The sequence below is a fragment of the Arachis duranensis genome, unplaced genomic scaffold (genome assembly GCF_000817695.3).
Source record: "Arachis duranensis cultivar V14167 unplaced genomic scaffold, aradu.V14167.gnm2.J7QH unplaced_Scaffold_232525, whole genome shotgun sequence".
Taxonomy (NCBI): Eukaryota; Viridiplantae; Streptophyta; class Magnoliopsida; order Fabales; family Fabaceae; genus Arachis; species Arachis duranensis.
The window spans coordinates 184,102-200,442 of record NW_026264851.1 but is presented as its reverse complement, the minus strand read 5'-3'; the positions used below and the strand labels follow the sequence as shown (position 1 = coordinate 200,442).

Below are 16,341 nucleotides of genomic sequence, written 5' to 3'. Positions count from 1 at the left end.
CCTTCTCTGATGAAAAGCAGAGTAAAATATAAAAGCTGAAGATACTCCACATTGCAATGTCCTTGTCTCTCTCTATTCTATTCTTCCTAATCCTCTGAGGTACTCAACATTTTCTCAATTTTAATTCCCTTTTGTTTATACCTATTTTTAGTTAAGTTACAAACAAGACAAGCACTCACTTTCACACTCACATTCACATTCTCATTCACACACTCAATGTAATTATCTTCTTCTGAGTTCTGAGCTTCTCTGTTTCTAGTTCTTGCAGTTACTGTCCCTCATTTTTATGGCCACACAAGTCAGAGAGACAGAGACATTGGTTTTTCTCCTTCATGGGGTTCTGAGTTTAGTGTCAAAGTTCCTTCCTTGAGTACTTGGGGTTCTCTATTTTTTCTTCCTTATAGAGTAACAATGGAAGGTAGCCACATCATGGCAGTGTTGTTCTTTCTCTTCTTTGGCCTAATTATGAGAATGTGTTATGGTGACACAGACCCAAATGATCTCAAAGTTCTGAATTCTTTCAGAAAAGGGTTAGAGAATCCCGAGCTTCTGAAATGGCCGGAAGATGGAGATGATCCATGTGGCCCTCCTTCATGGCCTTATGTGTTCTGCAGTGGTGATAGAGTCACTCAGATTCAGGCCAAGAATCTTGGACTCAGAGGAACATTGCCTCCAAATTTCAATCAGCTATCAGAACTCTACAACTTGGGCCTTCAAAGGAACAATCTCACTGGGATGTTGCCTAGTTTCAGTGGATTATCTAAGTTGGAATTTGCTTTCTTGGATTACAATGCATTTGAAGCAATCCCTTCAGATTTCTTCAACGGACTTACCAGCTTGAGGGTTTTGTCTTTGGAAGAAAATTCATTGAATGGAACTAGTGGTTGGTCATTTCCTCTTGATTTGGAAAAATCAGTGCAACTAACCAATCTTTCTCTTGTTAATTGCAATTTGGTTGGACCGTTGCCGGATTTTCTAGGCACATTGCCTTCCCTAACGAACCTGAGGCTTTCCGGGAACAGGCTATCCGGTAAGATTCCGGAAACTTTTGCTCAATCTTCTATCCAGGTTCTATGGTTGAACAATCAAGAAGGTGAAGGGTTAACGGGTCCTATTGATGTTGTTTCTTCAATGATTTTCCTAAGACAGCTTTGGCTACATGGAAATCAGTTCAATGGGAGAATTCCACATGATATTGGAAACCTTACTTCCTTGCAAGAGCTCAACCTCAATAGTAATCAACTTGTTGGCTTGATTCCTGAATCCCTAGCAGAAATGGAACTTGAGTTACTGGTGTTGAACAATAACATGTTAATGGGTCCAATACCAGAATTTAAGGCTGCAAATGTTTCTTATAATAACAATTTCTTTTGTCAAATTAAGCCAGGGCATGAATGTGATCCTCAAGTTACTGCACTGCTAGATGTTCTGGATAATCTGAACTATCCATTGTTTCTCATTTCGGATTGGTCAGGCAACAATCCATGCACTGGAAGCACAGAGAGCACAGGGCCATGGTTCGGATTGAGCTGCAATTCCAACCACCAGGTATCTATAATCAATTTGCCACGGCACGAGCTCAACGGTACTCTTAGTCCCTCACTTGCTAAGTTAGATTCATTACTTGAAATTAGGCTAGAAGGAAATAACATAACTGGCATGGTTCCTAGTAATTTTTCTGAATTGAAATCTTTGAGGTTGTTTGATTTAAGTGACAACCGTCTTGAGCCCCCATTGCCAAATTTTCGCAAAGATGTTAAGGTTGTTATTGTGGGAAACCCTCTTCTTACTACTGAAAGTGGAGGAATGTCTCTGCCGCCTGAAAATTCACATCCTTCTCCAGACAACCTGTCACCCCCTTCATCCTCCTCTCATAAGGCACATGATCCCAATATGAATTCAAGTTCAAGTCAATCTAAACTGGATCATTCCAAAAGATTCAAGACAGTGGCAATTGTGTCTGGAATTACAGTCTTTGTAGTTGCTGTTCCTTTGGTTGTTTTCCTCTTCATTTGTTCCATGAAGAAGAAAAAGGCCTCCTTGGATGCTCCAAGTTCCATTGTGGTGCACCCGAGAGATCCATCCAATCGGGATAATGTGGTTAAAGTTACAGTCTCAGATACCACCACTGGAAGCTTATCAACTAAGACTGGGACAAGTTCTCTGAGTAACATTAGTGGTGAGACTCAAAACTCTCATATAATTGAGGCTGGAAACCTTGTCATTTCGGTTCAAGTCCTACGCAAGGTTACCAACAATTTCTCTTCAGAAAATGAGTTAGGCCGTGGAGGGTTTGGAACTGTGTACAAGGGTGAACTTGAAGATGGGACTAAAATAGCAGTGAAGAGAATGGAGCATGGTGTTATCAGCAGCAAGGCGCTGGAGGAGTTCGAAGCTGAAATCGCTGTTCTTTCAAAGGTTCGTCACAGGCATTTGGTATCTCTTTTGGGGTATTCCATTGGAGGCAATGAGAGACTTTTGGTTTATGAATATATGCCTCTTGGTGCTCTTAGCCAACATCTTTTCCATTGGAAAAGCTTGAAATTGAAACCATTGTCTTTGTCACAAAGGCTTGCAATAGCTCTAGATGTTGCTAGAGGAATCGAATACCTTCATGGTCTTGCCTGCCAGACCTTCATCCATAGAGACCTCAAGTCTTCTAATATTCTAATTGGTGATGATTTCCATGCAAAAGTTTCGGATTTTGGTCTTGTGAAGCTTGCTCCGGATGGTGAAAAATCTGTGGCAACCAAGCTTGCTGGAACATTTGGATACCTTGCCCCTGAATATGCAGGTAACAGGTGTTACTTTTAATTACCTCTAGAACTTAATAACAGGATCACACTATTCTTAAGGCATCGTATCTGGCTGCATGTTTGTATTCAGCTGGAATGTTCTTAAAAGAACTTAATTTACTGATGAAAAATTTAGTGAGTAAATTCGGTTTTCGTGCTTGCTTTTGAGTGTTTTGTTAATGAACATTGTTTTATAGTACTCTGCTATCAATTTTTGTTTACCTTTGTAATTGTCAATGCCTTTCTAAAATTCAGTTCTGTTCATTGAGTAGCTAAAAGCACAACTATTTATCATGCCCCTAGTAAAGTAGGAAATTATCTAGCTAAATATACTACACAATTATTTTTAATCAGGTGCCCTACTACATTTAGATAATTAACAAGAAGATAATGTCTAATTATAAGTTCAATCAGTTTATATTTCAGAATATGATCTTTGTATCCTTTATCTTATAGTTAAGTATTTATGAGTTACTATGCATTGCATCATCCTTGTTAGCATCTTTACACTTGTGAGTTTACCCTGTGTTTATTAGCATCTTTACACTTGTTTTAAATCTTCAATTTTTCTCAGTTTGATCCATCTAGCTCGGCATACTAAGTTTTGTCTATATGTTTCAGTGATGGGGAAAATCACCACCAAAGTTGATGTGTTCAGCTATGGGGTGGTCCTGATGGAACTACTGACTGGACTAACAGCGCTTGATGAGAGCCGCCCGGAGGAAAGACGATATCTAGCAGAATGGTTTTGGCGAATCAAATCAAACAAAGAAAAGCTCATGGCTGCCATTGATCCAGCTTTGGAAGCAACTGACGAGGCTTTCGAGAGCATATCCATTGTATCTGAACTCGCCGGACACTGCACTGCAAGGGAGGCACACCACCGGCCGGATATGAGTCATGTAGTGAATGTACTCGTGGCATTGGTTGAGAAATGGAAACCGGTTGACGATGAGTTAGATTACGACTCTGGTATTGACTACAGTAGACCGCTCCCACAAATGCTGAAGATTTGGAAGGAAGCAGAGAGCAATGAATTTAGCTATGGTGCCAGTACTGAAAACAGTAGAGGAAGTATAGCAGCCAAGCCTTCTGGTTTTGCTGATTCTTTTACCTCTGCTGATGCTAGATGATTTTGGAGCTAAGTCCGGTGCAAGTTGTGATTCTTATTGCCATAGACTATAGTGCTATTTACCTGAATAAAGAATTTTCCATTTTCTGTTACTGCAGCCGAAAAGGTAGTATACATTGTTTGCTTTGTGATTTTTGTGTTGTTTGTGGACAGTGAAACACTTCAAAATACTATTCCAAGATGTAGATAAAGAGTTTTTGTTTTGTCCTATTTTAGTATTTGGCTTTATAGAAACTTCATTTGGTAAGTCTTCTGTTATCCATACAATACAAGGTTGATTGTTACACATGCATAGCAACAACTTAGCCAGCATATTACAAATGTTAAAACAAAGGTTGTTATGATTCATATTACAAGTTTGATACTGATTGATTGAAGGTGCCTAACTACTAGTCCTAGTACTTGATTATCATGTTACTTGTAGTTTGTGTGTTATGTTCCTACCGGACAACTTCTTTGTCCAAAAAGACTTAAAAAAGGTGCAAGATTAATACAGGGAAGTTGGTGGTAGGGCTAAAGCTCAAGCAAAAGAGAGTGCAGAGTTCTTCAATCTCATTCATGCTTGTCACCAAAAATGAGAAGTTGAAAATGTCACTTGTATAGCTGTATTAGGAAGAAAAATTGAACCGACATTTTTCTTCCTTCTTCAATTGGACCATAGCCGTTGAAAAATTGAAGGCTGATAGTGATATGAAATAGTATTCTGCCGAACTCAGAAATGCCATAAATCCTATAAAACATGGTCACACGTTTTTGAGGATTTTTTTCTCTTAATTTTGATTTCATGCGATGCCATACAAATCGAAGAGATAATAGACCTTCAAATTTAGTTTGGTGATCCAGTGAGTACCACATGAAACTTAAGGCATAATATCAGAGTATTTCTGTCAAAGAGAATGTTTATATTTTCAACATAATAATATAATATTTCCTTTTTATTTATTTACTTAAAAAAAAAGAATAGCAGGATAAAGAAAACAAAACAAAAAAGAAAGAGGGGTACCCATAAGTCCATAACCGTAAGGAACCATGCTGCAACCTGCGTGCACAGCTACCCCAACATCATCACTCCCCCATCCTCCACCTCAGACAAATTCCAAGTCTTCCATAAAACCCAACATCACCAAACATCATAGTTTGTTGTTAAGACACACACAAAAATCCTCAGACCCAAACCCTACTGTCTTATGGACATCCTCCATAGCTCAGCACTGCCGAAACGGAAACTTACTCCAAGCTGCTTCCGATTTCGTTCGCATGAGGGAAGCCGGTGCCGAACCCAACCACATCACCCTCATTACTCTTCTCTCCGGTTGCGCTCACTACCCATCTCACAGCAACATCTCCTTCGGATGTGCATTGCATGCGCACGCTCGAAAACTGGGTTGCATGGACGTCAACGACGTCATCGTTGGCACAGCGTTGATCGACATGTACGCAAAGTGCGGCAGCGTGGGCTCTGCAAGGTTGGTGTTTGACCAAATGGGTGTAAGAAATTTGGTGACTTGGAACACCATGATCGACGGATACATGAGGAACGGCGAGACGGAATGTGCTCTCCACCTGTTCGATGAAATGCCTGTGAAGAATGCCATTTCTTGGACTGCTTTGATTGGCGGCTTTGTGAAGAGAGATTGTCACGAGGAAGCATTGGAGTGCTTTCGGGCAATGCAGCTCGCTGGTGCAGTGCCTGATTATGTTACTGTTATTGCTGTCCTTGCTGCGTGTGCCAACTTGGGAACACTTGGTCTTGGCTTGTGGGTGCATCGACTTGCTGCAAAACAAGGGTTATTGCACAATGTTAAGGTTGCCAACTCGTTGATTGATATGTATGCTCGGTGTGGGTGTATAGAGTTTGCTCGCCAAGTGTTCGAGAGCATGTTGGAGCGAACATTGGTGTCTTGGAACTCAATCATTGTAGGTTGCGCCGTTAATGGTCTTGCGGATGAGGCTCTGAGTTTATTCAGTTCAATGCAGAGGGAAGGGTTTGAGCCTAATGGGGTCAGTTACACGGGTGCTCTAACAGCATGCAGCCATGCCGGACTCATAAATGAGGGCATAAGAATCTTTGATTACATGACGAGAGTTCGCAGAATTGCGCCTAGGATTGAGCACTATGGTTGCCTAGTGGATCTCTATAGTAGAGCTGGGAGATTGGAAGAGGCATTGAATGTAATCAAGAACATGCCCATGAAGCCTAATGAAGTGGTGTTAGGGTCATTGCTTGCTGCTTGTAGGACTCGCGGGGACATTAATTTGGCTGAAAAAGTGATGAGATATCTTGTTGAATTGGATCCTGGTGGAGATTCCAATTATGTGCTCCTTTCTAACATTTATGCATCGGTTGGAAAGTGGGAAGGTGCAAACAAAGTTAGGAGGGCAATGAAGGTCCGTGGGATTCAAAAGCAACCAGGCTTTAGCTCCATTGAGATTGATTCAAGCATGCACAAGTTTGTGGCAGGTGATAAATCTCATGAAGAGAATGAGCATATTTATGCAGCTTTGGAGCTCTTGTCTTTTGATCTTCAATTATGTGGCTATGTTCCGGATTTATCTGTAAAACATTTTTTTGAGGGTGATTGAGCTTTGTAATTGACTTGCCCAATGATTCAATTTTGTTACTGAACTGGTAAATGTTAATCGAATTCAAATAAATGATTAACTATAATTTGCATATATGATTAGACCCCGGAAAAAAACTATATAAAAGAATTAAGTTTGATCATGCAAGATATATGAACTTGCTCATACATATATAACTAGAATTATCATGGATTCAAACTGATGAAGCCAAACTAAATTCCCTCCCACAAACCCTCTCTGCAATTCTCTCAGCAACCTCCACCTTCCCATGATTTCTACATGCCCCCAACAAGGCACCCCATAATGCTTCATCAGGCTCAACCTTCATCCTCAAAATCAACCTCTCTGCTTCCTCAACCTCCCCAACCCTCCCCAACATATCCACCATACAAGTGTAATGCTGCAGCCCTGGCTTAATACCAAACTTCACCTCCATCATCTCAAAATACTCCCTTCCCTTCTCCACAAATCCGCCATGGCTACACGCCGACAACAACGCCGTCAAACTCACACCATCAGGCCTCTCCCCAGCCTCCACCATCCTATCAAACATCTCAAACACCTCTCCAAACATTCCATGCATCCCATAACCCGCCATCATAGTTGTCCAGATAACCACGTTCCTCTCAACCATTCCATCAAACACCTTGCGGGCACAAGCCAAGTCACCACATTTCGCATACATGCTTATCAAAGCATTCAAATTTGCCAAGTCAAAGGAAAACCCATTAACCACAACCGCTCCATGGACCTGTTTACCGAGCCTCAGCGACGATAACCCAGCGCAAGACTTGAGCACAGAAGGGAACGTGTGGCGATCAAACTGCTTGTATGAGAGAACCATGAAGCGGAACAGGGAGAGCGATTGGGCAAAATTGCTGAGGTTGGAATGGGCTCTGATGAGAGCGTTGAAGAGGAAAGTTGGTTTGCGATTTGCGAAGGAGAATATTGTATTTGCATGGTGCAACTGGGCGCAGGAAGCGTAGCAAGAAACGAGCTTGGTTCGAATGAAGTCATGGCTTGAAATTCCTAAGGTGATGGTGACCGCGTGGATTCGTTTCAAATTCTTCAAATTCTTTGAGGAAATGCAAGCGTCGAGAAGTGTGGCGCATAAAGGTACGAGCTTTAGTTCTTGAGACTTGTACATAATATCACCTTCAACTTTAAGTTCACTATTGAGTTTTGGTCATGGTTCCGAATGTTCAGTTCAATTTTTAGAATTTTATTTTTTATTAAGAGATTAAAAAGGAAATAATCGATGCAAAATCAAACTAATAAAAAAATGTACTACCACATTTTATTTGAAATCCTTAAATAGTATCTTCGTTTGTTGTAGGGCCAGAGAATATGTTTCGCCAGATTTGGTTATTGGATTTGGCTATTGTCACAAAATATAGTTGGTTGCGTCAGCATATGTGTTATTGCTGATGTCATTTCCCTCACTATGGCTATCATGAGTACAAATTTGAGAGTAGAAGATCGAGGTTAGTTATCAGAGAAGATGGTACATATACTTGCATATTTATGTAGTTATTCGGGTGGAAGAATTAGAAAGGGCCAAAACACATAACTGTCATAATTCATAAAGGTTCCGTTTCAATCCAATCCATGATCAACACTATGAGCTGTAAGCACAAAATTGAAAATTGCCATAATGAAAATGTCACTGGTTTTCAGACCCAATATCACATCTACTGCTAAGACTAAGAGTAATGTTACCGTCGATTAATATATACTTTTTATTATTAATTATTAATAAAGATAATAACTTTTTACGTGTTATTTTTTAAATGTCTCTATTTAGCATATAAAAAATGTCATGGAAGAAGGAAGATCAGTTTCTTTTGTTCCTTTTTCTCTAGATTCAGTATCTGCCATACTTCACTGGTTTTAGTTATGGCTAACATCACTGAAATCTTTATTGTATGATAAGCTGATTTCTTTGCCATTGTGATATGGTGTGATTCATAAAATTTTACTAGATGTGCTTTAAATTAAAAACATAATACTAATTACCAAAAAAGAAGAACAGGAACAAGCTAAGCTGACATATATATATTCTAGTGCATGTCAAAGTAAGAGAACTTCACTGCTACACATTGCATTTTTCTTTCCCCAGATTAAACTATATATATAGCTACTAAGTAGATAAACACTCTTCAGTTTTCACAGTGATAACAAAAAGAAAACTAATAGGTCAAGAGAACAGAACTATATATATATGAAGTTAAGGGGTTTGAGGCTTGGGGTTGCCAATGCCACCGTTATGATGGAGTGGGTCTGGACCAGAAGGAACCCTCCTCAGCTCCCAACTCACTGATTTTTCACCATCTCTCATCATTCTTGATGATGATGATCCTTGCAGCATAGCCTTCAGACTTGTTTTCTTATCCTTGAAAGCAAAAAACACCTGCACCAATTAACAACGTAGAAATAGTGTTATAAATTGTACCACAAACAAAAGTATAGAATCTAAAGTATAAGTAGTGATAGACCTTTCTATTTCGAATCTCCTTTAGAACAGCTGCCTGAGCATCAAAGCATCCATGCTTATTAGCATTGCAATAATCTGCCATTAAACAAAACATGTTATGAATGATACCTTCTTTTTTTCTTCTTCCAAAGTTTGTGACAGAAACAAGAAGAAAAAGATTATTTACAAACCAGAAGTGTCTTTCACAAGAAGCAAGCAGAAAAGAACCAGCAAAGTGAGAGAGGTGAAGAAGAACTTTGATGCCATTGGAGGGAAGAAGGGACTTAGTTTCTTTTTTATTATGCGAGTTGAGAGAAAGAAGGGTATCCTAGTTGACCCTTTTATAGTGGTGTGTGGATTCAAGGATTTGAATGATGGCTCATGCAGCCATTTTATGAAGACACTACTAATGTGGTGAGGTATATAATCATTGCAAGTAAGCAGCACCTATATGAGCTAAGATCCATCACTGCTCTTCTCTCTGTGGCAGCGCCGTCTTATGTGGCAGTTGAGCCACCTGAAAAGTGAAAACAAATCACTTGGCAGGTGCCAATGCATGTAATAGATGGGATATGTTATGCTTATAATTGCTTAGTATATCATGAGATACAATATTGGAAAGTACAATGCTAAGTGTTCAGTAAATATTATCATTTTTTGTTAATATTTAATTAGTAATAATTTATATTTATATTTATAAATATTTTACACATAAGAAATATATAATTTATATTTAAAATAATTTAATATTTATGTTAATCAATTAAAAATTCTAAAAATTATTGGCTTTCAAAAAAAATTTTATTGTAAAAAGTAAAATTTGCATTTGAAATTAGAGATCGAAAAATATATACTTTTTTAATTTTTTAAAATATAGCAGTAATAGAAACATCTTTTTTTGTATTTTTATCTTTTTAAATTTTTAATATTTAAGAATATGTTATATGTATTACTTTTATGTATTTTTTTAACATCTATTTTTAATATTAAATCTGTATGTTTTATTCTTAGATTAAGTTGAATTTTCATAATATCTTAAATTCAATACATAATCACGTATATGACAAGATGTGATGTCAAAAGATATTAATAAATAAATCAAACATGAAAATGAACGAAAAAGGGGATATGCTTTGGTAGGTGGTTTGATTAAAAAGGCAAATGGCATGGGCATTGGCAGCCACAACATGATGTTTCCCCTATCCCATATCTGATTCTCTGTTTCAAAATCTGTTTACAATTACATACATACACTATTACTTTTCCTTCTTTTTTTTTTGAGTCATTATATTTGCTGACTTTTTTCTCTCACAATCCAATCATACAGTCGTACCTAAATTCTATTGGCTGAGACCACTGAAAATCAAGTTTTAATTTGTTCAATTGGAATTTAGATGTATATTAATGTTTTTATTTTCACTATTTTTATTTTTATAATTTTATATAAAAAAATAAACACTAAAAATAAAGAATATAAAGCCCAAATACCATAAATGTGTAAGATGATGTTAGAATTTAGTAGGTTTTTATTTATCCATGCGTAAATTCCCTTTTGTTTTTTTAGTTCTTGATCCTTCTACTATAAATTTCACACTTTGTCTCTTCTTTGGATCAATATGCACGTAGAAGTAAAAAATAAAAAATGCTATGGTGAAAGTTGTTATGTAAACCTCTAGGTGATTTAGACGCCTAACACCTTATGACACAAATGAAAGAGAGAGAAAATTGATAAGAAGAAAGTGAACGCTTTTTAATTTGATTATGGAGGTAAAGCCGGTGCTAGACTTGGATATGGGAAGGAGTGATATTTAATATTGGTGTGGTGTTAGGCACAACTCAGACTCAGCGATTTCTTGAACTTAATTCAAAAAACAAATTAATAGAGAAAACGGACCATCCAATTTCATGTAAATCATCAAAAAAAATTTTGATCATGGAAAAATCACAGAATTCGTTTATTTTATGTGAATTTCAGATCCTCCCTCCATACAAAACGGACCCTTCGATTTGCTTCCAAAAACCTAAAAACAAAAAATTTAAAAAGTCTGATTCCTTAACACCAAATCTGAACAAAAAGCTGTCCCACAAATTAGTGTAGCACCTCCATCATCTATAACGCGGCACAACACCTTTACCTCTTCCATAACCAAAAAAATCAGCAGAAAGTGAACTTCAACCGAATAAAATTTACTTGGTTTTGGTAATAAATATAGGTTTCAAACCCACTAGGTCTCTATCATCTAATTGATGGAAGATTTAGCAAATCATCAAGTACAAGACTTGCACTCCATATATAGATATTGTATGTAATAAGTAGGGTTTGAGTTGTTTATAATAATAATAATAATAATAATAATAATAATAATAATAATAACATAAAAGTCAAATTAATAAGATAGTGTATAAAAGTCAAATTAATAAGATGATGATGTTAAAGGTTCAACCTTGAATAAGAATAACATAAATAATATGCATTGTTTTTATATGTAGTTTAATTCCTTTCTTTTCTTTATATTCTTTTAACGTATTATATTAAACAAGTCTTAAGTAAATTGTATATTCCATTTTACAATGAAAAGATATAAATAAATGAAAATAATATTTGCAAGTGAAGTAGTACGTAATACGTTGAGATTTTTCTGTTACAAATGGTTGTACCTGAAATTTTAAGGTAAAAATTTAAGAGTGATGATTGGTTGTAGCATTGAGGGTAAGGAGACTAGGTATCGTAATAACAGGGTGGCAATGAAACATTTCCATTTTTATTTTTGGTTATGATTATTGCACTGTCTCTATCTGTCTATCTTGTATCTAAGGTGACAACATGAAGTCATCACAATCGCAAAGAGATAAAAAGAAAATTAAAAGAAGAAAAGATAATGAAAGGGGAGTGATTGATGTGGCTGCTGCCTAGCTCTCTTCTGGGTATCTTATGCATTAAAGTAAGATTTTCATATGCACCCCTCATGAAGATGCCTCTGCACTTTGCACTTTGCACTTTGCACTTTGCACTGACGAGACATATATTTTTAAGTTTTGAGAGAATTAATAAATAGTCTTAGAAAATAGGAGGGTGTAGTCCAAAGATAAGGTTCTCAAAACTTAAATAATAATAATAATTATTATTGAAGGTTTTAAAATGACCCAAAAAATTGAAGATTGGATTTATGGTCTTCTTTTAAACATTTTTTTTTAATTTTGACAGGATAAAAACTTAGTTATTGAATTGTCTGTCAAGAAGAAATTCAGGAAGTAATTTTATTTTATCTTTTTTTGACACTTTTAGAAATAGAGCAATTTTTTACTTTTTAAATATCTATGACTTCTGAGATATAGGTAATATAGGAGATATTTTTATTTTGTCTCTTTATGAAAGAAAAATAGAAGAAAAGTAGAGAAGAAAAATTTACAGTCATATATCCTGATTTAGTTACTATATGCAATGTGACCTACATCTAGTAAATTCACAGTCATATATCCTGATTTAGTTACTATATACAATGTGACCTACATCCAGTATTTCCCACAATAGTGGTGAAATTTTCACTATCTTTTAAAGATTACAAACACCAATTTTTTTAGAATTCAACTCAATCCTATATGGGATAAATCCAGCTTCAACACCTCATTCTTTAGACTATTCTAAAACCTTCAATTGGTACCAGAGCTTGGTCTTAAGAAACCAAATTAAACTTTACAACTTGAAGAAAATATCCGAATGGCCAACGACATGGGTTCAAATATCGTGCCTTACACACTCACTAAAGGTCAATCCAACAATAGATCTCCCTTCTTCAATGGCAAGAACTACAACTACTGGAAGAAAAGGTTGAGGATTTTTGTCCAATCTGTTGACTACGATATCTGGAAGATTATTGTGAATGTCCACAAATTTCAACAAAAACAAGTGCAGAAAGAGTAGTAACACCCAAAGAAGAAGCTAAATGGAACGATGAAGACAAGAAAAATGTGGAACTAAATGCCAAAGCAATCAACATGATACACTGCTCAATTAGTTTTGAGGAGTACCGAAAGGTATCAAGGTGCAAAATAATAAAAAAAATTGGGATAAATTCCAAATAACTCAAAATGGCATCGAACAAGTGAAGGAACAAGGATCAACATGCTAAGAAAAGAATATAAGATGCTATGAAGGAAGGAGAAACTATTGATAAAATGTGAGAGATTTTTTGTCATCATCAACAGCTTGGATATTATGGGAATGACTCACACCGAACAAGTGCTAATGAGAAAAATATTGAGAAGCCTAACCCAAGAGTGGAAAACCAAAGTTACTATTATTTCTGAGAGTGGTAACCTAAAACAAATGTCCTATGATGAGTTGCGAGAAAAATGCTTTGCATATGAAACCACCCACCTAAATCGTGATGCTAAAGAGAAAGAAGTGAGCATAGAGTTTAGATTCTCATAGCTTACAAGCTATCCTTTTTTTCTCCTTCAGAGTTTTACATTAAATTTTCTGTTTTTTAGTGTTCATCTTTCTTTATTTTTTTCAATAGAAAAAGGCATTAAGTAAGGAATCAGTAAAAGCCATCGAGAGAAAAGGCAAAGAGAGTTATAAGAAAAAGTTAGAAAATTATATCAAAAATCTTTTGTAAGTTTTTTCGTTTTGTACACATAATTCTGAGGAGATTCCCTTGCTAAGTTGGGTGAGCACTTAGTGGTTGCAAGTTTAGCGAGTGAACCTAGCCAAATCTAGTTTGGGTAGAAGCTTGTTTGTCTTAGATAGAATTGAGTTGAATCCTAGATAAATTAGTGTTTGTAATCTTTACGAAAGATAGTGAAAATTCTCCCACTATTGTGGGAGAGACTGGACGTAGGTCACATTGCATATGATGATTGAATTAGGATATATGACTGTGTGAATAGGGATGAAAACGGGTCCCCACGGGAGGGGACATGCCCCTTACCCCCGCCCCTCACCTCCAGAAACCCTTCCTGTCCCTGTCCCATCCCTGTGACGGGTAACGGAGACTCCGTACCTGCCGGATATTTGGATATCCGCGGATATCTACGGATTTGAAAGAAACAAATAAAAAAAATTTAAAAAGGAAAAAACTCAGTAAACAACAATAGTTTCACAATAAACTTAGTATTATAATTCAATGTCTCAATTTCACATTAAGAATCAAATTCCTAATTTCAATTCCTCAGTAACAGAATCTAAATCTAACCTAAATTTATCAATTAATAAACACAAACCCAAAACCTAATCCAATTTCACATTAATAGAATCCAAATTCTAAACCTAAACCCAATTTCACAATAACAAAATTTAAACCCTAACTCCAATGTTCCAATTTCATAGCAATTTCATTAATTAAAAATTAAAGTATATATTAAAACTAATTTCATCAATTAACATAAACATCCAACTTATTACAAGGTGGTCGGCCACAGAGCACAGTTATCATTGTCTTCACTGAGCAGAGGTGACGTAGAATTTTAGTGGAAGAGGCATCATCAATGTCGTGGAGCAGAGGCATTGCTGGAGGAAGGATGTCATCGACATCATAGATATGAAGCTTCGTTGTAAAGTGGAGGCGGTGGTGAAGCTAGAAGTAAGTAGCGAGCGAAGCAGTGAGAGGAAGAAAGTAAGCGGCGACAGTGCCGGAGGAAGGTGAAGGACGACGACGTGAGGGATAGAGAGGGAGGACGCCGACAACGCAGTGAGAAGGAAGAAGAAGGAAGTGACGAAGTGTTGGTGAGATTGAGTGAGAGAAAGGCTCGTGTAATAGAGGAAGGAGAGAGTGAGAGTCTGAGAGAGAAGCGCAGAAATTGTCCGCCTTGTTTATTACACGGGTACCCGTACCCACCTCTCAAGGATAAAAAATGCCCCCAAAACTGCTTCCCGACAGATGCCCGCCCCGCTGGAAAAAAATGTCATTCATATGTAAATCTCTTTTTTCTACTCTTCTTCTGTTTTTCTTTCATGAAAAGACAATATAAAAATGTCTTCTACATTACCTTTATCTCAGAAGTCACAGCTTTTCAAAAAAATAAAAAGTTGCTCTATTTCTTAAAGTATCGTGAAAAGACAAAATAAAATTGTCTCTTGAGTTTCTATTTGACAGACACTAACTAAATTCTCCTTATAGTCAGAATTAAAAGAAGGCAAAAGGGTTCAAAAGGAGGCCATATATGCACCCCTTCTCTAGATCATTCTAAAATCTTGAACAACAACAACAATAACAGTAATAGTAGTAGTAGTAGTAGTAGTAGTGGTGTTAAATACGATTTTGTCTCTATGATTTTGACTCCATACTGTTCCTGGTTCAGCATCACCTACAGCCACTGCAACCACATTATCAGACAACTTCTTCTTTTTCTTTCTTTCTCTGTCTTCTTCGTTCTCTCATTCTGTTTTCTTGAGTTTTCTGAGTATGTGTAATGTGTGTGCGATTAGATAAGAGTGTTGGTTGGTGTAGTAGGAGACTCTCTGGCTACTTCAATGATGATGATAGTGTCACTATCATTATAACTGTCCATCATATATTTGATTAAATAGACGTGGGGAGAAGGTAAGGGAAGAAGATTATTTTTGTCCAAAAATTAGGAAAATAAACATGATTTCAAACGTAAAAAAACTTAGGAATACTGAATAATATTTTATTTATGTGGTGTGAGACTGTCCGAAAGCATCTAAATATGGGTATAGAACATTCTTATTAGTTAACTTACTTTTTTAGAACTTCCTTTAATGCATAGATTCGATGAAATTTTACATCGGATTTAGATCAATCTAATCGAGTAATAAATAGATTTTTTATTTTCACCTTCCTATAAGAAACTAACTGAATCGAATCTAGTGATCTTCTTTTATATTTGGTCATTTGAAATTTTTTTAAAAACAGTGTCAGATATTTAAATTTTAACCTATAAAAGCAGAAGTTTTCATGAGTTGGCAAGCTCTCTAAAAAATTATATTAAGGTAAATTTGTATGGTACAACGGAAAAAAATCATGGTAAAATAAGCTACAAAGGGATCACATGAATCTATCTAGAGAGGTGGATATAGAATATAAGGTCAATTTGAAAGTGTGCACAACCTTTAGGGGTGAGTTATAAAAATTTTACATAATTTTAAAGACTGTGGGACCTAAGACAAAAAATAGTGATAGTGGAATATGATTTTTAGAGAGGTTATTTTTTAACAATTTTGAATAAAAAAAAAATTTACAACATCCTACCAATATTGTCAAGCACATTGCAACCTACATTGATAAGGAATAGGATCTAAAATTCTAGCATACATACAGAGGAGGAAATAGATATACAAAGTAACTTGCTAAGGAAAAAAATAACAGCAAATTTTGATTTTTATTTTGTTAATATGC

The 16,341-nt window shown here is 36.3% G+C and overlaps 4 protein-coding genes across 5 annotated transcripts; 2 read left to right on the top strand and 2 right to left on the bottom strand.

The window, feature by feature from the left end:
- Window positions 1-4,276, top strand: LOC127744141 (receptor-like kinase TMK3). 2 transcript variants are annotated; one of them, XM_052256420.1, is made up of 3 exons: window positions 1-99; window positions 260-2,794; window positions 3,417-4,276. In XM_052256420.1, exons 2-3 carry the CDS (start codon window positions 412-414, stop codon window positions 3,926-3,928), a joined length of 2,895 nt encoding a protein of 964 aa, XP_052112380.1. In that variant the 5' UTR covers window positions 1-99; window positions 260-411; the 3' UTR covers window positions 3,929-4,276. The 2 variants fall into 2 exon arrangements, with proteins under 2 accessions (XP_052112380.1, XP_052112381.1); XM_052256421.1 differs by having other exon boundaries at window positions 7-99; window positions 269-2,794.
- A 566-nt stretch (window positions 4,277-4,842) lies between these two features.
- On the top strand, window positions 4,843-6,646 carry LOC127744067 (pentatricopeptide repeat-containing protein At1g05750, chloroplastic-like). Its single transcript, XM_052256337.1, has one exon. It carries the CDS (start codon window positions 4,957-4,959, stop codon window positions 6,508-6,510), a length of 1,554 nt encoding a protein of 517 aa, XP_052112297.1. The 5' UTR covers window positions 4,843-4,956; the 3' UTR covers window positions 6,511-6,646.
- On the bottom strand, window positions 6,610-7,677 carry LOC127744068 (putative pentatricopeptide repeat-containing protein At1g56570). The gene has a single exon (XM_052256338.1). It carries the CDS (start codon window positions 7,655-7,657, stop codon window positions 6,704-6,706), a length of 954 nt encoding a protein of 317 aa, XP_052112298.1. The 5' UTR covers window positions 7,658-7,677; the 3' UTR covers window positions 6,610-6,703.
- A 1,060-nt stretch (window positions 7,678-8,737) lies between these two features.
- On the bottom strand, window positions 8,738-9,250 carry LOC107461976 (protein CLAVATA 3). Its single transcript, XM_052256363.1, has 3 exons — window positions 9,175-9,250; window positions 9,006-9,079; window positions 8,738-8,920 (listed from the first exon to the last, which is right to left on the bottom strand). Exons 1-3 carry the CDS (start codon window positions 9,248-9,250, stop codon window positions 8,738-8,740), a joined length of 333 nt encoding a protein of 110 aa, XP_052112323.1.
- Between the last annotated feature and the right edge of the window lie 7,091 nt (window positions 9,251-16,341).